The sequence below is a fragment of the Delphinapterus leucas genome, chromosome 16 (genome assembly GCF_059928025.1).
Source record: "Delphinapterus leucas isolate spDelLeu-1000000601 "Yukka" chromosome 16, BTC_Dleu_Yukka2, whole genome shotgun sequence".
Taxonomy (NCBI): Eukaryota; Metazoa; Chordata; class Mammalia; order Artiodactyla; family Monodontidae; genus Delphinapterus; species Delphinapterus leucas.
Genome location: NC_143144.1, coordinates 27,803,613 through 27,825,442, shown reverse-complemented (window position 1 = coordinate 27,825,442; position 21,830 = coordinate 27,803,613). Strand labels below are relative to the sequence as shown.

General features: G+C 40.0%; 4 protein-coding genes across 13 annotated transcripts in view; 3 read left to right on the top strand and 1 right to left on the bottom strand.

Annotated features, from left to right (window-relative positions):
- Nucleotides 1-14,114, top strand: part of CFAP70 (cilia and flagella associated protein 70) — an 89,159-nt gene extending 75,045 nt beyond the window's left edge. The window contains exons 25-27 of the mRNA XM_089897683.1: nt 2,723-2,824; nt 11,380-11,427; nt 12,773-14,114. Of these exons, the coding sequence (XP_089753809.1) occupies nt 2,723-2,824; nt 11,380-11,427; nt 12,773-12,853 (231 nt within the window). The 3' untranslated portion in view covers nt 12,854-14,114. The remainder of the gene's footprint in view (nt 1-2,722; nt 2,825-11,379; nt 11,428-12,772) is intronic.
- Nucleotides 1-14,885, bottom strand: part of LOC149747241 (uncharacterized) — a 67,326-nt gene extending 52,441 nt beyond the window's left edge. For 2 of the 9 annotated variants that reach the window (XM_089897676.1, XM_089897679.1), the window contains exons 1-3: nt 13,761-14,885; nt 11,559-12,944; nt 10,746-10,797 (exon numbers count right to left, since the gene is read on the bottom strand). The gene's annotated coding sequence lies outside the window, so the exon portion shown is untranslated. Of the gene's footprint in view, nt 1-8,781; nt 8,813-10,745; nt 10,798-11,558; nt 12,945-13,760 lie in introns of all 9 variants that reach the window. The other 7 variants (XM_089897677.1, XM_089897682.1, XM_089897675.1 and 4 more) reach the window with 6 other exon arrangements.
- MRPS16 (mitochondrial ribosomal protein S16) lies at nt 14,243-15,843 on the top strand. The gene is made up of 3 exons (XM_022590865.3): nt 14,243-14,417; nt 14,853-15,113; nt 15,601-15,843. The coding sequence occupies exons 1-3, from the start codon at nt 14,405-14,407 to the stop codon at nt 15,732-15,734; spliced, it is 408 nt and encodes a 135-aa protein (XP_022446573.1). The 5' UTR covers nt 14,243-14,404; the 3' UTR covers nt 15,735-15,843.
- A 2,009-nt stretch (nt 15,844-17,852) lies between these two features.
- DNAJC9 (DnaJ heat shock protein family (Hsp40) member C9) overlaps nt 17,853-21,830 on the top strand; it is a 33,516-nt gene continuing 29,538 nt past the window's right edge. The window contains exons 1-4 of one of the 2 annotated variants that reach the window (XM_022590863.3): nt 17,853-18,319; nt 18,491-18,631; nt 19,266-19,520; nt 21,380-21,466. In XM_022590863.3, the coding sequence (XP_022446571.1) occupies nt 18,140-18,319; nt 18,491-18,631; nt 19,266-19,520; nt 21,380-21,466 (663 nt within the window). In that variant the 5' untranslated portion in view covers nt 17,853-18,139. The remainder of the gene's footprint in view (nt 18,320-18,490; nt 18,632-19,265; nt 19,521-21,379; nt 21,467-21,830) is intronic. The other variant, XM_022590862.3, reaches the window with a different exon arrangement.

Here is a 21,830-nt window from a genome sequence, read left to right as displayed (position 1 = left end):
TCATGCTATACCTATGTGTGGATATACCATATCTATTTGACCAACCACTTATTGGACATGTCATTAGTTTCTACATCTATATATTATAAATAAAGCAGAAATAAACATTCTTAAGACATAAATCTCTGTGCTTAATTCTGTTATTTCCTTAGGATACATTCATAAAGAATGTAGAAAAAATTTTAAGTATAGTATCAACTCACTTTCTAGAAAGGCTGTAAACTGATGTATATTCTGCCAGGTGTGAGAGTCCATTTTACTGTTAAAAGTCATCAACAATGGGCATTATCATTTTCCAATTTGATATATATCCTAATTTACATTTTCATCACTAATGAAGTTGAAATCATGTGAATTATCTGTTCCTTTCCCAGGTACCATTTATCCTTCAATTCCTTGCAGTTAGGTGTATACCCCTTAACACTTTGCTGAAACTTCTCTGATGGGGGCCCCCTATAATATCCTAATTGCCAAATGCAATAGACCCTCCGATGAAGTCTCTGTGGCACTTAACCCTGCTGACTGTCTCCTTCTTGAAACCCTCTCTTCCCTTGACTTCCACAATATTGCATTCACATCCTTCCAGTTCCACGCCTTCCTCTCTGGTGTCCTTCTCAGCCTTTTTTTGCTGGCTCCTACTCTTTTGCCCATCATAATTGTTGGGTCCTCCTGGGTTCTATAGCCAGCTCTTCTCCTGTCACCTTACTTCTTCTCCCTAAGAAATATCATCTACCCCAGTGGTCTTAACTACCAATTGTGCCCCAATGAATCCTAAAGCTTCAGTTCATAACACTTTTCATGTTCTGACCCTTATATCAAACAATGTAATAGACAGCTCTATTTGATGGTCCCCCAGACACCTCAAAATGTACACATCCAAAATATAACCTAACTTATCTCAGAAGGATTCTCACATTCCTTAAGCCTGTACCTTCTCCTGTATTCCCTGTCTTAGTAAATGGGACTATAATGAATCCAGTCAACCAAGCCAGAAACTTAAAAACTATCCTAGTCTAATTCTATTACTTTTAATTAGGCATCAAATATCCTATTGATTTTGTCTCCTAAATGTCTGTTGAGTCTACTGTCTCCTCTCCATCTGTGTTTTTACTGCTCTAATTCAAGCCTCATCCCTTCTTTACCTGCTAGGGTGTTCTCCTGTCCTCCCTCAATTCATCTCCTGCATTGTTACCAAAGTGGTCTTTAAAATATGCAAATACAAGGTTACTTCCCTATTTAAACTCCTCAGTGACTACCCCTTATTTCAGAATAATATTCAGATTTTTTTTGAATGATCTGGTCTCTTCCTAACTCCTTGGTCTTATCACTTCCTTTGTTTTCTCTCTTTTCTCTCTTCTCTCTCTCGCTTTCTCTCTGTCTCTCCCTTCCCTCCCTTCTCCAGCCACACAAGCATATTAAGAGTTTCCTGAGCATGCCATGCTCTCTGAAGCCTCTGTGCCTCTGTATATGAAGTTCCTCTTACCTGGAATGCCTTGAAGTATAGCTAACAAACTCCTATTTATCCTTCAGGATTGACTTCAGCAGTGATTCTTCTCTGAAGCCATCCCTTAATCTCGGGGTACAATTATTCCTCTTTTCCTTTGTCCCTCCACTAGATTATTTATGTGTATATATATACATATATATATATATATGTATATATATATGCTTTTATTATAGAAATGCTTATTTTCTATCAGAACTCTTTATGTGTTTGAGTTTTCATTTTGTCCTAATTTTTTACGTATCTGTCAGTGAATTCTTTGGGCAAAAGTTGTATTTTTTCTTTTTATTCTAAGTAGCTAGCATACTGCCTGACACAGAGTAAAATAAATCCTTAGCAAATATAGGTTGATTAAATAATGAATCAATATCTCTGAGACATTTAAAGTGTGGACCAAGGTATGGGCATTGCCGAAAGGCCATTCTTCATATTGTCTTGGGCCTAGAAACCAGTTATTTTACTTTCTAAAACATGAAAAATGAAGAACGATTTTACTGGGGAGAGAGAGGTATCTTATCCTTTCCTTAGGTGACCTTTTGGAAGATTTTACAAAACAGACTCACAGTATTAGGGAGCAGCAATGATATCCATGTGCCCAGAGCTCAGGGAATGCCCTAGAATCTCTGAATGTTGTATTGATTGCTCAAGATTGTGCTGTCAATAACTATTATTAGGGGAAAGAGAAGCTTTCTAAACAGTAGTATTTTGATGGGCTAATAGGACTTTAACTTAAGAAAGGGATGTACAATGTAAAACTACAAATGTATCTGACAGCCCACTGTGTATGGGGAAATCACTGAATGAGGCACACATGATAGTGAATACTTCTGGTTTTCCAACCCTGGCACCTGAAGCTCTATGGTTCATGGATGCCCTGATGGGCCTGCTATAGAGAGAAGGAAAAAGAGAGGGGTGTAACTCGAGAGCCCAGTAGGCAGGGTTCCAGATTCCTGTACCTGACTTTCTAATCAGAGCAGTTCTACTTTTAGCTCATTCATATATTGGAACACCACCACATATGATTTTGTTTGAAGAAAGAGTTCTGTTGCTAAAAACTTTTTTTCTGTTGCTAAAAATTTTTTAAGTTGAAAATTATTAGTATGGGTCACATATATCAATGTTATTTGGACATAGCATTTTCAGCTAAACAGATTCCAGCTGGCTTAAGTGAAAACTACCTTGACTTAATAAATCACGTTATCTTCTTTTTCTGTCAAGCTGGATGAGCTCACAGAGGCTGAGGATGCTCTCTCTGAAGCCAATGCACTGAACAACTACAATGCTGAAGTATGGGCATATCTGGCCCTGGTCTGCCTGAAAGTGAGTGATTATTATCCTTACACAATGCCCTTGTAGAGCAGAGGGGTGAGGGACCAAGTAAAGAAAGAGATAGCGGGAAGGCCATCAATGCATGATAGTTGAGGTTTGATGAGCTTCAGATGTGGTCATTATACTGATGATGAAGGAGAGCTCATGTCTGGGAAGCCTCTACTTAGGATGTGCTTGAAAATCATATACTTAGGTGTGTTTGTCTGGAAAGCAGATTCTAAAAATGGGAATGAGGCACTTGGGTTTGGTGGTCTCAGGTGAGTAGTAATGGGGTGGATTGGGGTTGACCGTCAGTGGGGGTTTCAGATGGGGTGGGCTCCCTGTGGCACTTTTGAGCTGCTCAGCAGGCCTCAGCCCAGACCACACAAACGAAGCCCAGTCCAGTGTGTGCCCTGACTCAAGATGAAGGAGCATGTACAGATCAGATCTTGGTCTGGGGTTGCAGTTAGGAGATGTGCAAGGGCTGTGCAGTGGGATGGCAGATGAGACTTGGGGAAGGTGAGAGATTTTCCTTCTGCCCTCCTCAGCACCACTCTGCCTGCCTTCACTCTCATGTTTAGGACCTCAAGTCTGGGATTGTATAGTCATCCTATTTATGCTCTGGATCTACAGAAATGTCATATGTGGTCTAGAAAACTATATAAGAATCTAATGATAAAAAGAAAGGCAAAGTAGACAATAAGGGTGTAGCCATAAATGAATTACCAACAATAGGAACAACAGAAATCTGATAGACTGAAGTTATTTTCCCAAAAGATCCCATCATTTAAAAAATGCACCTGATGCTATGAAGCATCTTCTTTGTAATTGTCTCTAAGATTTGTCTTTGAGACCAGAATTCAGACAGATGGTTTAGCTATTCAGACACATAGTTTAGATATTTACCTGATACTAATCAGGAAAGACATGGTATTTATATTTAAAATGTATTTAATTATATTTAATGACCTGAGTTCCTTTTTCATTAAAGTTGTTTTCCTTTTAAAAAAATTTAAAATGGGAGTGATATTGTATCAGAATGTAACAAGGTCAAAGACCAGCAAAGGAGTTACTCTACTAGTGTTTCTGAATCATTCCATCCTGTTGAACTGCTGGCTGAGGGTGCTTATCCTTGAAATAGATGGGAAATTGTGTGTGTGGGGGGGTAATTGTGGGAATTTGTGATAGCTGCTTTACCTATAGAAAATAACCCTCCCATAATTAAAATAACTTGCTTCAATAACTTGCACATTAGCCTAAGATTCAAATTGGGAATAAAGAGAGTGGCCCTCAGTTTTCCATTGGCCAATACAACACAGAACTGACAGGGAATATTGTGATTATAAGAGAAACTAACAGAATAAAAATTACTGGACTTTCTCTTTGGAGTAAATATCAATATGAGAAATACCTGAGTTCTTACCCCAGCTGTGCCACAACTAGCTGTGGGATACTGGGGAAGTTACTTAAACTTGCTGGGCCTCAGTTTCTTCATCTTTAAACTAAAAGGGTCAAAATGGAAGATTTTAATACACTTCTCTCAGAAACTGCTAGATCAAATAGGGAAAAAATTAAGGATGTGTAAGATTTGAATAAAACAACAAGGTTGAGCTCAAACACTAATTATATAGCCCTGTACTTAATCATAGAATACATATTCTTTTGAAGCACAAGTGAATTATTCATAAAGGTTGACCATATGCTAGACCACAAAGAGAGCTTCAATGAATACATGTAGATCACACTTCAGTAAAATTATAAATCAACAACTAAAAGATAGGCCAAAAGACTCACATACATTTGTAAACTTAAAAAGATGTTTCTAGTTAATTCATAGATCAAAAAGAAAATCATATACAATTTCTTTTGGTAGGTAGAGTTCTAAAGATGACCTCCCCCAAGATTATTTCCTGAAACACTAATATACCACAAAACAAGCCCCAGCAAATTTAAGAGGATAGAAATTATATCAAACATTTTTTCCAACCACAGTGGTATGAAACTAGAAATCAACTATAGAAAGAAAAATGGGAAAAAGAACAAACACGTGTAGACTAAACAGCATGCTACTAAAAAAGCAATGGGTCAATGATGAAATCAAAGAGGAATTCAGAAAATACCTCGAGATAAATGAAAATGGAAACACAACTTTCCAAAATCTATGGGACGAAGCAAAAGCAGTTCTAAGAGGGAATTTCATAGCAATATAGGCCTTCCTCAAGAAACAAGAAAAGTCTCAAATAAACAACCAAACCTACCACCTAAAAGAATTAGAAAGAGAAGAACAAACAAAGCCCAAAGTCAGTGGAAGGAAGGAATTAATAAAGATTAGAGAGAGCAGTAGCACCACATCTCCTCAGACTACGGCCTCAGACCCATGCTTTCACCTCCCGCCCCTACCCACCCCCCCCACCCCCCTGCCCAAAGGAGTACCTATCCCTTTGTCCCATGCCTGGGAGTAGCGTGAACTTCTTGCCTGCGGACTATAAAGACTAACTAGTTTGAAAATGGGAAAACTAGAACCAGCAGATTCTTCTCAAAACACCAGTCTCTTATTTCAGAAGAGTTAATTTCAGAAGGAAACTGGGTCAAGCTTGATAAAACAACTGACAGGGATCTTACTGGTAAAACAAGAACTTGGGAAACTGTGAGGTGGACAACTAGGAAAGGACAGTCTGCTGATGGTGTGGCCGGTTATCCCAGTGCTTCAAAGAACCCTTCATTATGAATGTATCATTCTGGTAAAGCAGTTCTGACCACCACTGGGAGGCTACTGCTTAGAATTCCCTGTGGGTCTCATTGATGACAGCGAAAGCCTAGAAGCAGCTGCTGTTCGGGAGCTAGAGGAGGAAACTGGCTATAAAGGAGATGTTGCTGAATGTTCTCCAGCTGTATGTATGGATCCAGGTTTGTCAAATTGTACCACACACATCATGACAGTAACTATCAATGGAGATGACGCTGAAAACCTAAGGCCTGAGCCAAAGCCAGGAGTTGGAGAATTTGTGGAAGTAATTTCCTTACCAAAGAATGACCTGCTGAAGAGACTTGATGCTCTGGTAGCTGATGAACATCTGACAGTAGACGCTAGGTCTATTCCTATGCTCTGGCATTGAAACGTGCAAAGATGCAGCCATTTGAAGTGCCCTTCCTGAAGTTTTAAGGCCAAAGGACAGCGGCCATGTTTTTGTAAAAAGAACCACCAGACCCCCTTCACTAAGACTTTGTATTCAGCTTAGTTTTAATGTAGATTTGAAGTGAGCTTTTTCATAAAATAAAAGCAACACCAAATGCAAAAAAAAAGATCAGAGATGAAATAAATAAAATAGAGATAAAAAATAATAGAAAAAATCAATGAAACCTAGAGTTGGTTTTTTGAAAAGATAAACAAAATTGATAAACCTTTAGCCAGGCTTACCAAGAAGAAAAGAGAGAGGACCCAAATAAACAAAATAAGAATGAAAAAGGAGAAATAACAACTGATACCACAGAGATACAAAAAATCATAAGAGGATAGTAGGGACAGTTATATGCCAACAAACTGGACAAACTAGAAGAAATGGGCAAATTTCTAGAAACATACAACCTGCCAACACTGAGTCCAGATGGAATAGACAATCTGAACAGACTGATAACTAGAATTGAAATTGAATTTGTAATTTAAAAAACTCCCAGCAATGAACTGGGAGATTGGGATTGACATATATACACTAATATGTATAAAATAGATAACTAATAAGAACCTGCTGTATAAAAAATAAAATAAAATTAAAAAATTAAAAAAAAAACTCCCAGCAAATAAAAGTCCAGGACCAGACAGCTTCACAAGGGAATTCTACAAAATAAATAAAGAAGAACTAATACCTATCCTTCTCAAACTATTCCAAAAAATTTAAGAGATCAGAACACTCCCAAATTCATTCTGTGAGGCCACCATTTACCCTGAGACCAAAACCAGACAAAGACATTACAAAAAAAGAAATTACAGGCCAGTATCTTTGATGAATATAGGTGGAAATGTCATCAACAAAATATTAGCAAACCGAATCCACCAGTGTATAAAAAGGATCATACACCACCATCAAGTTGGATTTATTCCAAGGTCACAAGGATGGTTCAACTTTTGCAAATCAATCAATGTAATATACCAAATTAACAGAAGGAAGGTTAAAACTCCCATGATAATCTCAATAGTTGCAGAAAAATCATTTGACAAAAGTAAACATCCATTCATGATAAAAACTCTCATCAAAGTGGGTATAAAGGGACTATATCTCAACACAATAAAGGCCATTTATGACAAACCCACAGCCAACATCATACTCATTGGTGAAAAGCTAAAAGTCTTCCTGCTAAATTCAGGAATAAGGCAAGGATTCCCACTCTTGCCACTTCTTCTCTTTTTTTTTTTTAATTGAAGTATAGTTGATTTACAGTGTTGCGTTGTTTTCTGGTGTACAGCAAAGTGATTCTTTTTCATAATCTTTTCCATTGTAGTTTATTACAAAATATTGAATATAGTTCCCTGTGTTATACAGGAGGACATTGTTGTTTATCTGTTTTGTATATAGTAGTGTGTATCTGCTAATCCCTCACCCACACCTTTCCTTTTGGTAACCATAAGTTTGTTTTCTATGTCAGTGAGTCTGGTTGGTAAATAAGTTCATTTCTACAATTTTTTAGATTCCACATATAAGCGATATCATATGATATTTGTCTTTCTCTGTCTGATTTACTTCACTTAGTATGATAACCTCGGGGTTCATCCATGTTGCTGCAAATGGCATCATTTCATTTTTTTATGGCTGAGTAATATTCCATTGGAGATAGATAGATAGATAGATAGATATCACATCTTCTTTATCCATTCATCTGTTGACAGACATTTAGGTTGCTTCTGTGTCTTGGCTACTATAAATAGTACTGCTATGAATATTGGGGTGCATGTATCTTTTCAAATTAGAGTTTTCTCCAGATATATGCCCAGAAGTGGGATTGCTGGGTCATATGGTAACAAGGTATGCTGAAACTACTGATGAATGCTTAAGGAGGAAGAAGATATTTACATAGTCTCAAGAATTTCACAACAAGATATTTATTAATTACAAGGGGGAACACAGTAATGCCATAGTAGAAAAACCTGGCAGATAACAATCTAAACAAATAATCAAGGTTACCATCACCATTATTGGGATAAACAGCTTGTGCCTCCTAATATAGAACGCACTGAGGGCAACACAACAGTGTTTTTGAGGTATTCCTGCTAAAAGTTCATAACCTGATATAATCATAAAGATACATCAAACACTAATTGAGGAATATTTTACAAAATTACTGCCCTATAATGTTGAGAAATTCCAATATCATGAAACAAAAAGAATCAAGAGCTACTCCCAATTAAAAGAAACTGAAGACATGAATACTGAGTAGAAGGCATGATCCTGGATTTTCTTTTGCTATAAAAGATATGACTGGGGCCTTTGGAAAAATCTGAATGAAGTCTACAGATTAGATAATAGTATTATATTTGTACTAATCTCATGATTTTGATAATTGCACTGGTCTTATGTAAGAGAATGTCCTTGGTTTTAGGAAACACATACTAAAGTCTAAAATTGCATCATGTTTGCAATTTACTCTCAAATGGTTCAGGAAAAGTTAAAATATATACTTATGTATCATGTACATATGTATATATGTGTGCATGTGTGTATATACAGAGAGGAGAGAACTATTCTTGTAACTTTAATCTGAAATTATGTCAAAATTTAAAAGATAATTCATTAAGATAACATAAATTAATACCACGCTACACACCCATTAGAATGGCTTAAATCGAAAAGACTGGCAATTATTGACAGGGATGTGGAGAAACCGGAATCCTTATACGTTGCTGGCAGGATTGCAAATTAGTACACCACTTTGGAAAACAGTTTGGCAGATTCTTAAAAAGTTAAATACATACTTACCATATATCCCAGCAATTCCACTTCTTGGTATCTAGTCAAGAAAAGTGAAAACATATGTCTACACAAAGATTTCTCTATTTCATTACAGCATTTAATAATCGGTAAAGACTGGAAACATTCCAAATGACCCATCAGTGAATGGATAAACAAAATATGGTATATTTATATAATGGAATACTATTAAGCAATAAAAATGAAATTCTGATTCATGCAACAATATGGATGAACCTCAAAAATATTATGCTAATTAAGAGAAGGCACAAAAGACTGTATATTATATGATACCATTTATATGAAATTAGGAAAATTATAGAGATGAAAATAGATCAGTGATTCTAGGGCCAAGGGTTGGAATGGGGATTGACTGAAAACAGGCACGAAGAAACTTTTGGGGAGTAATAGAAACCTTCTAAAACTGGATTGTGGTGATGGTTGCACAGTTGAACCTTAAAATTAGTGAATTTTATGGTACATATATTATACCTCAATAAATCTATTTTTAAAAGATTAAACAGGGTGTCCCTGGTGGCGCAGTGGTTGAGAGTCCGCCTGCCGATGCAGGGGACACGGGTTCGTGCCCCGGTCCAGGAAGATCCCACATGCCGCGGAGCGGCTGGGCCCATGAGCCATGGCCGCTGAGCCTGCGCGTCCGGAGCCTGTGCTCCGCAACGGGAGAGGCCCGCGTACCGCAAAAAAAAAAAAAAAAAATTAAACAGCCCACCAAAATGAGGAATAAATGGACTGACTGTTCAATAAATAGTGGTGGAGTCATTGGCTATCCATATGAAAAAAAAAGTAGTCATTACTTCACCCCCCACCCCACCCCCACACACACACTGTTCCAGCTGGTTTAAAGGTCTAAATCCTAAAACTTTAGACTCTTTAGAAGAAAATATGGAGGATACCTCTTTGCCCTTGGGTGTGCATGGTTTCCTTATGACTATAAAAGCACAAGACAAAGATAAAAATATCAATAAATTAACAACTTTTAAATTGGAAATTCATGTACAACAAAAGGCACTAAAATAAAGCTTAAGGACTTTATTATAAATACTTGCAGCATTTATAACTAATAAAGGATTAATATCCAGAATATATAAATATTTCCTACAATAAGAAAAAACCCTACACACAATCTGATTGAAAAATGGTCACAGGATAGGAATATATAATTTGCTGAAGTGGAAATTGTAAAAGTCAATAAATATATGAAAAGAAGGTCTGCTTCACTAGTAACCATGAAAATGCAATTTATAATTATGTGACAGAAATTCACACCCATAAGATTGGGAAAAATTAGTTTGATATTACCAACATTGATTAGGATTGTCCTAATTGCTAGTGGATGTAAAGTGGTACAACTACTTTGAAGTGCAATATGGCGTTATTTAGTCACATTCATATCTACAACTTAGCAATTTTATATATAGATACATTCCTAAGGAAAATACCAGAAAACATGAACAAGGATGTTTACTGCAGCATTTTACATAATAACAAAACAAAAAAATTCTTTTTCAAAATTTTGCCTGTTCTGGATCCTTCCATCCTTTGGGTCTCTGCCTCCCTATGACAGAAGTGAAACAAAAGTAATAATGATAGGAAAGGAAGATGTACTGGAAAATGCCCCTGGAATTCAGTGAACTTCAGGTAGGAACACTTGAAAGTTTAAATATTTTAGAAAAGTCTTTACAGTAATGAAGTCTTCTGTGAACTAGTAAAAATTTACCATGGACTAGCACTAATCAGAGAATTGGACTTGATATTCTCTAAATTCCCTTCTAACCTGAACAGTCTGTGGTTCTCATATTTATGTATTTAAAATTTCTGAAGTGACTCTTAATACTGCAGCTAATTTGTTATGCACAAGCTTATGAAATATACTAGTGAAATCATATTATTCTCATTTAAGTCCTACATGATTACTTCATGCAAGAAATAACTAGGAGAAGTAGTGTTCTCACCTCATATCCAGATCTTCATGGAAGTAATTGCAGTATCTGCTTTTTCTAATGCCTACAGACAGGATAAATTGTAGTAGTTAAAAACCTGGACTCTGGAGCCAAGCTGCATTGTTTTAAAACCTGGCTCTTCCACTTATTAGCTTCGTAACCCTGGCAAGTTATTTATCCTCTCTGTGCCCAGGTTTCTCTATCTGTAAACTGGGAACTATAGATACTAGTGGCATGTAAATATCAATAGTATATTGATACAATATAAATAATAGTGGTATGTATGAAAGTAAAGCACTTTAAAAATGTAAACAATTAAAAACAATGTAAACTACAAAGCAAGCACTATGTAAGTGTTAGCTGTTATTAACAGAATAGCTTCAATCCTGAGAGTAACAAATGACTCATGGTGCTTTCAGGAAAAAAAAAAAGAGAGGCCAAGTTGTCTTTAAGCTTTTTGAAATGAAGGAGGGATATATATATTATATATATATGAACATCTGCTTTTCCCTACCATCTTTCATTTTCCTGCTTCCCCCTTTGAATTCAGAGGTTCTTAACTAAGAAGGTGTAAATCCTCTGCTTATGTACTTTCCCTTCATAATATTTATATGTCCTCATCACCAGGCAGTGCTCTTTTTTTCAGGCTGGACGGCAACTGGAAGCTGAGCAGGCCTACAAGTACACGATGAAGGTATGATGCAGATACCTCTGCTGTTCATACTGTACTGAGGTTGGTAAACTGGAGGGAAGGTGCTGGCTTAATTCAGGACTTGACTTTACAGCATTTCATGATATGAATATTTTTCTAGAGGATTTTCTTACCATCTTTGGCCATTATCATGGGGCTGCTGGGTTTGGAATAAAAACCCGCATATTACCATGCGGGATCTTTTGTTAACCTCCCTGGGCCTCATTTTCCTCACATATAAAATGAAGGTGTTGCTCTAGTCCAGGGGTCAGCAAACTTTTTCTGTAAAGGGCAAAACAGGAAATATTTTAGGCTTTGTGGGCTACATGGTTTCTATTGTAACTACTACTCTGCCCTTGTAGTGCAAAAACAGCTATAGACAATACACCAACTAATGAGCATGGCTGCATTTCAAATAAAATTTTACTTACAAAATAGGCAGCAGGCTGGATTTGGCTCATGAGCAATTGCTTGCCAACCCCTGGTCTAGTCTATCAGTTATGATTGCAAGTAATTTGACTTGGAAGACAGTGGCTTAAACAAATTAGGAGTTTTATTTTTCTCATCTAATGAAAAGTCCAGAATTGGTACCACAGTGTCATCAGCGACCCAACCTCTTTCTTTCTGCTTCACCAATCATAGCATGCAGTTTCCATCCCTCATAGTTGCAAGACAGCCATTGTAGGTCCAGCTATCATATCCATGTTTCAGGCACAATAAAGAACAAGGCAGGGAAAGGACAAAGGGGCCATGCTAGCTATTTCACCTCCCTTTAAAGAGATATGACTTTACCTTACATTTCATTGGCAACAACTGAAATTACCCCTAGCTGCAAGGGAAGCAAGAAATGTGGCTTTTTAGCTGGTTACACTGCTGCCCTGGAAGGAAATGATTTTGTTAGTAAAAGAAGAGAGAGAGTGGGTTTTCAGTAGGCAACTAGATGTGTCTACTACACATCTAGATTTTAAAATTAAAGTCTGATGTCTTTGATTCCTGTGTCTTTCATTCCTTTCTCTCACTTGCCAAATAGGAACATTATTCATTAGTTAAGATATATTGGGTGATAAGGTAAACAGTTTTAAAAATAAACTTTAAGTTATTTTACAAAAACATACACGAATTGTGAGTGTTCATACCACGTGATGAATTTTCATAAAGTGAACACATCCATGTAACCAGCACGATGTTTTGAGGTCTTTTTAATGGAGTTATTGGGAAATAGAGAATATAGGAAGAGTCAATTCCATCCTGAGGAACTATGTTCTTTAGCTGTGGTTCCGCAAAAGAGGGGTCTCCACATAGGTATATCAGGTATGACATGTGTCCTTCCCTTCCTCCTCTCATGCAGCTGAAATTGAAAGATGAGAGTCTGCTTGCAGAGATCCACATGGTACAGGAGACAGTTGGCTTTGGAAATCCATCTTTCTGACATCCTTCCACCTGAAGAATTTTCTGTATGGGACACTGAGCTCCTTTCCTTCCCAGAGAAATTATACCCTGGATGTTTCACCATATGAGGGCTTGGGATAAAGAAAAAAGGATCTTCAGCACAAACTGAAACCCATTCACTTATTTCCATTGGCTATCTTACTGGATGTCTATGTTACTGGATGTTTTAGTGGTTGACAGTAAACTGGATGGCAATAAAAAAATCTAAATAAGAGATTCAGAATTCATCAGTTAAGGTATACTGAGGTATATATAAGAATATAACTCTGTGTGTGTGTGTGTGTGTGTGTGTGTGTGTGTGTGTGTGTATAAGTAAGGGATAGTAGCTTCATTATTAGGGTTTCCGGTGAAAGCTTATCAGGATCACTCCTGAAAGAGGTCAACTGCTAAGGTCGTTGGCCAGGTTCACTTACTGGAACTTGGGAATTAAGGCATCATTTCTAAGGTGGGTGGAAAGGAAGAATGCTGTGCTGGGTCACTGCATTAGAGCAAAGAGCATATGAGTTGGCCAGATCCTTTGGATCCAACAGTGAACAGAGAAGCTTAATAGACTGGTCCTTGCTGAAGGTATCTTCATGGATCTAAATCACAAGGGCTCCATGAAGAGTCCATTACCCTATAACAGATGCAAAACTCCTCACAACGGAGGCCATTTATTCTAGGGCTAGAGGTGACAAAGGAACCATACCTCACCCCTGTCCTCCGGATCCGTTTACAGCAAAACCAGAAATAAAGGCTCCCCTCCTTCATTTTTTAAAGGAGGCGGTTGAGAGACTAGGAGGGAGGTAGAGCAGGAGGGAAGGTGAGAGGCATATTAGTAAGCACAGAACGGTAAAATCAACTCTACATTCATTTATAGTCCTTCTACTCTCAGTCCTAACACTTACCTCTTTTATGAATCTTCCTGAGGCACAAAGGAATTATCAGGTTCACCTTCTCTTCCGCTCACTCCAGGACTGTGTACTGACCACCCCTAGTTACTCTGGTGTAACCTCACCATCTCCCCTACCAGACTGTCAAGCTTCCTGGGGTCAGGGACAGCGCATCTTTGCGTTCTCGGCAGCTCGCCTTGGCCCTAACTGGTGCTCGGAAAGTTTGCTGGAAGGATGGATTTGCGGAGCACTTTAGCACTTCTTAGCCACTCCCAGGACTGTCCTCTACTCCTCCCTCTGGCAGGAACCCAAAGGCCAGTGAGGGCCGGGAGACCCGACACGGCTCTTCTCGCACTTATCCGGCCCCAAACTGTAGCGCCCCTCCTTTGCGGCAGTTGAGGTACGTTAGTTTCCACTGTGTTGCGTTACGGGAAGTGTAGGGGCGAAAAGCGGAAGAGGCGGGGCGAGTGGGCCGTTCGCTTCCGGCACCGAGGCTCCCGGCCTGGGGTCGCGGAGCTTGGAGGCCGGCTATTCCTCAACGCTGACCTTTCCCGGCTGTCCTCCGCGCTACCAAGGCGGTAGAGCGGATCCGCGCGGGAGGCCAGAAGCTCCGAGGCGTCGCAACTGGTGCACAGGCCCCGGCGCCTGCCGGCTGCGCTATGGTCCAGCTCAGTGAGTGATGGGGGCCCCGGGAGACCTTAAGGGCGGTCGCCGCGGGTAGGGGGCGTGCGGGACTGGGTGGAGCGGCGCTCCCGTAGACGAGCTCTGAGGCAACCAGTACCTGAAACTGCACACTTTTGACCCTCTCCTCAGTGGTTTTCTTGTTTTGTTTTTAAGTTTTCGCGGAAACCCTATGAGATAAACGGCATCAATTTTATAAATGAGGCAGCTGGACTCCGACATGGTCCAGAGCCAGTGTTGAGTGCGTTGGGGGATGGCTGGAGTGCATAAGAGGAGTTTCACAAAGAAACGGTATCTAAGTCAGATTGACAAGAATTGGTTGGAAGTAAGGACCTTTCAGTGGAGGAAGGGGGCTCATTTCATCTATCTCATTTTGTCGGTTTTGTGCCCTCGATTCTTGTGTCTTAACCACTTTTTTGTCTACAGGTACTCTGCTCTGCAAGGCCTACCATGGAGGCCACTTAACCATCCGCCTTACCCTGGGTGGCTGTACCAACCGGCCTTTCTACCGCATCGTGGCTGCTCACAACAAGTGCTCCAGGGATGGCCGTTTCGTGGAGCAGCTGGGCTCCTATGATCCACTGCCCAACAGTCATGGAGAGAAAATCGTTGCTCTCAACCTGGACCGGATCCGGCATTGGATTGGCTGTGGAGCCCACCTCTCTAAGCCTGTGGAAAAGCTTCTCGGTAACTCAGCTCTAGCCTTACCTCTCTGAGGGGATTTTAAATTGAAATCAGCTCGAAGATGATGGGAATTAAGAACGATTTTCATTATCTCCAGGCTAATCAGGACTGGAGTGAGAACTGAAATTGATCTGATTGCCATTTTGAATCTGGAGATTCCTTTTGTAGACTCCTTTATGAGACTTTTTGGATGACTGAGATTTTATGCTAAAAAATGGGAACGGTGTGTCTTGAATGGCTATCTGTCAGTTCTTTTTTTTTTCCAAGTAAGGAAAATAGTGTTAGGAAGTAGACAACATCCACTGTGACCTTGCAGTAAACGGAAGGAAATGAGTTGGGGGAAGAGGTAAAACATTTTGTTGAGTGAGGAACTTGATTTGAATCTATGTTCTAGATCAGGTCTCTGTTAGACCTCAGTTCAGTGATGCTGAGTTCCCAGGGAAACATTAGCTTGTATTGTTATAATGAATGAAAATACTGTTACTTTTAGGTCTTTCTGGCTTTTTCCCTCTGCATCCGATGGTGATCACAAATGCTGAGAGGCTGCGACGGAAACGGGCACGAGAAGTCCTCTTAGCGGCTCAGAAAACAGATACAGAGGCTACAGAAACAAAAGCAAACTGACTTCAGTGATCATAGCACTGGGAACAAGGTCGAAGTCCTCTTAAAATATTTGTGCAGATCTCTTAGCTTTATTATATTTAGAGGTCAATAAATGGAATTTTTTAAGTCATCCATGGTATTCTGGCCTGACCTGAACAGGGCCCAGGGAGAGGTTTGTTCTTGACTGACATAAAGCTGGGTATAGGTACTAATTAGCTTTTTCATCCTTCATCTGGGGAAAGACAGTGGCTGTGGGGTGGATTGGACTCTGGGTCTCTTGGACAACTTTACAGCCTGCTACCTTCTAGGACTTCCCTGTGTTTCAAAGTCCCCAACCAGCATGTCTGTGTCCTATCCAACTAATTCCTACTTTAGTCATTTATGGTCATCCCACCAGCTCAGGAACACAGTTACTTCACTTACTATTTTTGTAATTGCAGATTTACATTGTCTTGTAAATGCAAAATTTCAGATTTACAAAGGTAGGTTTGTTATGAGCTTTTAGGCTCTAACAACCTACTTTTTAGGAATAACTGGAAGAAAGATAATATTGTAAAGTACCCACATACATTTTAGGCCTTTTCCGTGCAAGGTTATTTGTGAGAATTATAAGATATCATGAAATTAAGTAGGATTATCTCGTTTATAGGAGTGGAAGCTGAAGTTCAGCAGTAGAAACTTGCCCAAGGCCACATAGTTTTAATATTGGGCAGAGCTAAGAGTCAGACCCCAATGTTCCTACCTGGAGAGCCCTTTCCAACATGTCATATTGTCTGTAGCCGGGGAAATGAGCTAAGATGAGGGGCTTTACAAAAATCCATTTAAAAAGTCAGTGACAGAATCAGGTTTAGGTATCATGATTTTGTAATACAGATGACTGGTTGTGTCCCCCAAAACCCAAATAGCACATAGTCTGTTCCACCAGAAGTGCAGCAGGATTAGATGGTTTTAGTGCACATTGGATAATACAGATTTCATAATCTGACATAAAACTAAAACATAGGAGATTTATAGAGGAGATTCTATAGCCCTATCAATGTACCAAACTATTTTATTCTCTGGGTTTTATATTCTGAGAACAGTTACCAGCCATCTCAAAATCTGAGGTCATCAAGGCTCTCCCAGGGTTGTCACTGGTTGGCTTCCACTTACTTTGGGGCGACTTTAAAGGCACAGCAGGCAGAGAGCAACTGACTTTACCTGGGTTTGATCTTGGAACTAGGAAAGAGAAATGTTTTGAAAACCATTTCAAAGTTTAAAAGATAATAATCTACCCTGGAGAGTTTGAGGTCTTTGGAGAAGCTTTAATTGGTAGAGCAGAGGAGAATGTAATTCTGGAAAGTATTGTCCAGTGAGGGGAACTGATGTGAAATGGGTATTTTGAGCCACTTAGTTTCTTCCAGCTCACGTATTCACTTTGTGCCCTGGTCTATCTTTTGTCTAAGATCTATATACACAAACTTCCTATGTGAGCTCATCCTCTCCCTGATTTCCAAAGTTTTCTCTAGCCCTAGCCTTGCTTTGGATTTCCAGGCCCAGATTTTTCACCAAGTCTTGAATGATTGCATCAGCCTGTCTTGCTACCCACTCAAGTCCAGCATGCTCAAACCCAGGACTGCACTTGAGAAAGCTTTTTCTACTGAAGTTTAGGTTTTAATAAGATGAGCATTTGGACCATGTTATCTCCAGCAAAGTGGAAGGTGATTTAGGAGCTGGAAGGTGAATGGAAATGATTCTGTAATAAATATCAAATCTAGAAGTTCTATCAGACAAAGAATTTTTAAAAGACCGGTATTTTGTCTTTTTGTTTAATGTAGGCTTTTTAAATTGCAGGGCTCAAGGGAAAGTCCCTACCCAGCGGTCCCAACCTGTAGGTTGCAAAATTATTTGGGCCTCAGAGCTCTGTGTACTCTTGTCAGACCATCTTTGGAAAAGAACAAATCTGTTTAATCTTCAGGTTAAATTTAAACCATGTGAAATTGCCAAATGCCGATGATACGCTGTTTTTCACTGAAAAAAAGCAAAAAGAAAACAGTGCATAGGTTCAGTCTAATATAAACGTTCCTTATATTGTTGCATAAACTGAGCTAGGACGTTGGGGAAAAGGTAGGTGCGAGATTTCCAGAGCATCGGGAGGAGGGCCGCGGAGGAGAGGGCGTGGTGGAAGGAGGTCCCGGCGCTAGAGGAAACCAGGGACGCCGGCTCCACTCTCCGCCTCAATTCTGGCCGACGCAAGCTTGGCCACAACCCACTTTTGCAACCGCCGTAAAGTGTGGTGTCGTGGCTCCGCCCATTCCGGCGCCTCTTGTGACGCCGGCGCCCTGGGCTTTTTGCGCGGGAAAAGGGTGTCGTCCAGGTCTGCTCAGCGTCACTGGAGCCAGGCTGATTTCGCTGAGGTCGCCGCCGGCTCCGCACCGCTACCGGCCATGGGGCTTCTGGAGCTGTGCGAGGAAGTGTTCGGCACCGCCGACCTTTACCAAGTGTTGGGCGTGCGGCGCGAGGCCTCAGACGGCGAGGTCCGACGCGGCTATCACAAGGTGTCCCTCCAGGTGCACCCGGACCGGGTGGGCGAGGGCGACAAGGAGGACGCCACCCGCCGCTTCCAGGTGCGCTAGACCCCGGTCCGCCGGCTGCCCGGGCTTTTCTCCGTCTTCTGGCCGCCCGACCCCGCCCAGGTGGAGTGAGCCGAACCCGGCCTGGCGTTTCCTAATCTTTATTTCTCGCGGCGCGGTTCAGTGAGAGGCGCAGGGTTGATTTTTGGATGCTCTTTCCCGCAGATCCTTGGGAAGGTCTATTCCGTTCTGAGTGACAAAGATCAGAGAGCAGTGTACGATGAGCAGGGAACAGTGGACGAGGATTCTGATGTGCTCAGCCAAGATCGGGACTGGGAGGCCTATTGGAGATTACTGTTTAAAAAGGTACAGAACTCTGGAGATTTCCTTGTGACTGTTTTCATCATTCATTCAACAAACGTTTATTGAATGCCTCTAAGGCCTTGCATTTTGTGTTGTGTAAGAATGAGGAATTTTTATTTGGCCTCGAAATATCAATAAACACACATACACACCGGCGTTCCTCAGGAAATACCTGTCTACTTATCGATCTTTGAAGAAGGGAAGACATATCTCACCGTTAGTTTGAACCGTGTGTGTGTATCCATAACACATGCACCTACATACACACACACACACTCTTACTGAAAATGGGTCTTTAATTTTCCGTTGATGTAAAGTGCTTGTAGTGAAACGGGGGCATTTGATTTTTTACAAGATGTGCTTTATTTTACATAGTCCGATGTAAGTCCTGAAACTTTTCCTAGCTTGGAAACTTCACTTAAATTTTCCTGGTCTGTAGCTTAGCAGTTGTAAAGGTTGGATTAGGGAGAACTCTGGAAAATCTTTGGCATAGAAACTTTGGTTCCTTGCAACAATTTCAACTCAAGTAACTGAGTTGAGGAGAAACATTTCAACACCTAAATATACTTTTTACTAGTATTTCTTTTATTTAAAATAAAATTCTCAAAGTTAAAGCATATGCCTCTCATTTGTTCAGATATCTCTAGAAGATATTCAAGCTTTTGAGAAGACATACAAAGGTTCAGAAGAAGAGCTGGCTGATATTAAACAGGCCTATCTGGACTTCAAGGGTGACATGGATCAGATCATGGAGTCTGTGCTGTGTGTGCAGTACACAGAGGAACCCAGGATAAGGAACATTATTCAACAAGCCATTGATGCCAGAGAGGTCCCGTCCTATAATGCCTTTGTCAAAGAAGCAAAGCAAAAGATGAATGCAAGGAAAAGGAGGGTAAGATTTTGAATGCTGTTTATATCTTGACTGCTTCCAAAAAGAATTTGAGGATATTTACAATAATGAAAATATATACAAGACTGCTGAAATAAAGATTAGGTTTAACTTGATCTGTAGTTTTCATCTAATAAAATGAGCAGATCAGCTCATTAAGAGAACCTTTTTTTCTACTGTGTTGTGCTCAAGAGGATTTTACTGCATGGATTATTTAGATAATATCATTTTAAAGTACCACTGAAATATTCTTCATATGGGCCAATTCTTGTAACCTTGCTGAGGCATTCCTGAGGAGATAAAATAATTGAGTCCAGATACACAGGCTAGACAGTGATTCTCACTTGGTTAAGGCGTGGCGGGGAGGGTGACAGAGGCTGTCCCTTTAAAACTGTGTCTTGTTAATTCAGATTCCTTTGTTCTTGCCAGATTGATTCTTGAGTTGGACCCAGAATATACATTTTTTTAAACAAACAATTTAGTTTATTTTGATAACAGTGTCTTTCCAAACACACTTTGAGGTACACTTTTGTGGAGTATCAAGGACTGTGGCTTGTGTGTCCTTTATATGCATATTAAACTGTGGAGCTGGTGAGGGTAAGGATGATGGCAGGGGAAAGGAGCTTAAGGATATCTGGGGTTCAGGGAGGGAGTGGATTCAAGGTAACAAACATCTGTGCCTCTGGTCTTTTGGTATTAAAGGCACCATTGCCTCAACCTGGCTTTCATAATGGGAGCTCCATGGAGAGCAAACAGTGTAAGACTGTAGCTCTTTGGTGGGTACTTTACTTTGTATGGCTGAAATGGGGGTGGAGGTAGGTCTGCAGCTTTTAGGTAAAGAGACAGGAGAAACCTGACACCTGTGCTGAGTTGAGAGAAGGGAATGTGTATCAAGATGATCATTTTGGCTCATAGGCTACATCTGTCTAGATTCAAGCTGACAGTTTATCTTAAGTTGGTAATCATTTTTTAGGTGAAACTGAGCACAGCTGTATTCAGTAATAGGCTATTAGCTTGAGAAACTTCCCTAGAGTTTGGGGGAGCGGGGCGGGAGGCTGGAATACTTTTGAGTGAGACTCCCACAAACTTGGAGAGGGGAATACAGTATTAAAAGAAATAAATTGAATACAGGGACTGAAAGTAGACAATGGAAACCGTGTCTCTTTATTGGAATAACAGGGTCCTAATGTATCATAACTCCCAGTATTAATAGTATTCATTGCTACTTAGAAAATTCACTGGGGGTTGGGGTCTCTTATAGTCTTACTTGTTGCCCTGAAGGAAAGAATGAACTTATTAACCTTTCCCAAGGTATTCTTGTGGTATTTTGGAATCAGTGCCCTAGTAAAATGTGGCAAGAGGAGGTGGCTTTGAAATCCGGTAAAGAAAGGTTAAAACTGAATTTGTTAGAGTTTATCCTAACTACTCAGGGGAAATTTTAAACCAGGGTTGCTCTCAAGGCTGCCGTGAGTCACATGTAGTAAATTGGGTTTCCAGAGGAGGAATCTGAGGTGCCTATATCCTGGCAGAATTTTGAGGGCATCCTTGGCTAAGTGACCTTTCTTAGCTCTTCTAGCATTTTGGTTTCCTTCCTGTCACCATGTGGTTTATGAAACCAAATTACCTGCTTACCCCTAGCAAATACAAATGGGGAGCAGTCAGAAATGCTTATTGGAATCAGAGGATCTACTGCTTGATGTCAGCAATGCTGCCTTTTAGTGAGTGTCATATTTATGCAATTTTATCCTTTTAATTTATATAATCTTCAAATTGAAGGAGTCTTAAATTTGCTTTGGGGAAAGAGGGTGTATTTTTAGTATTTGCTAGATTGCCATAGCGTCTCACATGAGTTTCTGTTTTAGGCTCAGGAAGAGGCTAAAGAAGCAGAAATGAGCAGGAAGGAGTTGGGGCTTGATGAAGGAGTGGATAACTTGAAAGCACTCATTCAGGTAAACCTGGCAGGTTGTCTGTGAAGGTTGCCACCACTTCTTTCATGTTCTGATTCCTGCTGCTAATATTTTCTTTGGAGTGTATGTACAGTATTGTGGGCATTTTGTTTTCTTCTTTTAAGACATTCAGGTACCATACAGTCATCCTTTTAAATTGTACAGTTCAATGGTTTTTAGTATATTTATCAGGTTTTACAATCATCAGCACTAATTCCAGAACATTTTCATCACCCTAAACAGAAACCCCTTATCCATTAGCAGTCACTCCCCATTCTCCCTTTCCACCAGCCCCTGGAAGCTGCTAAGTACTTTTATCTCTGTGGACAGTCTTGTGTTTTGAAAGCTTGTGTTTTAACTTCTCAAA

Excerpts from the sequence above, each read along its gene's own strand:
- MRPS16 (XM_022590865.3), top strand. Across the intron at positions 15,114-15,600 it reads GCCTGTGGAAAAGCTTCTCG|GTCTTTCTGGCTTTTTCCCT; the intron begins GTAACTCAGCTC and ends TGTTACTTTTAG.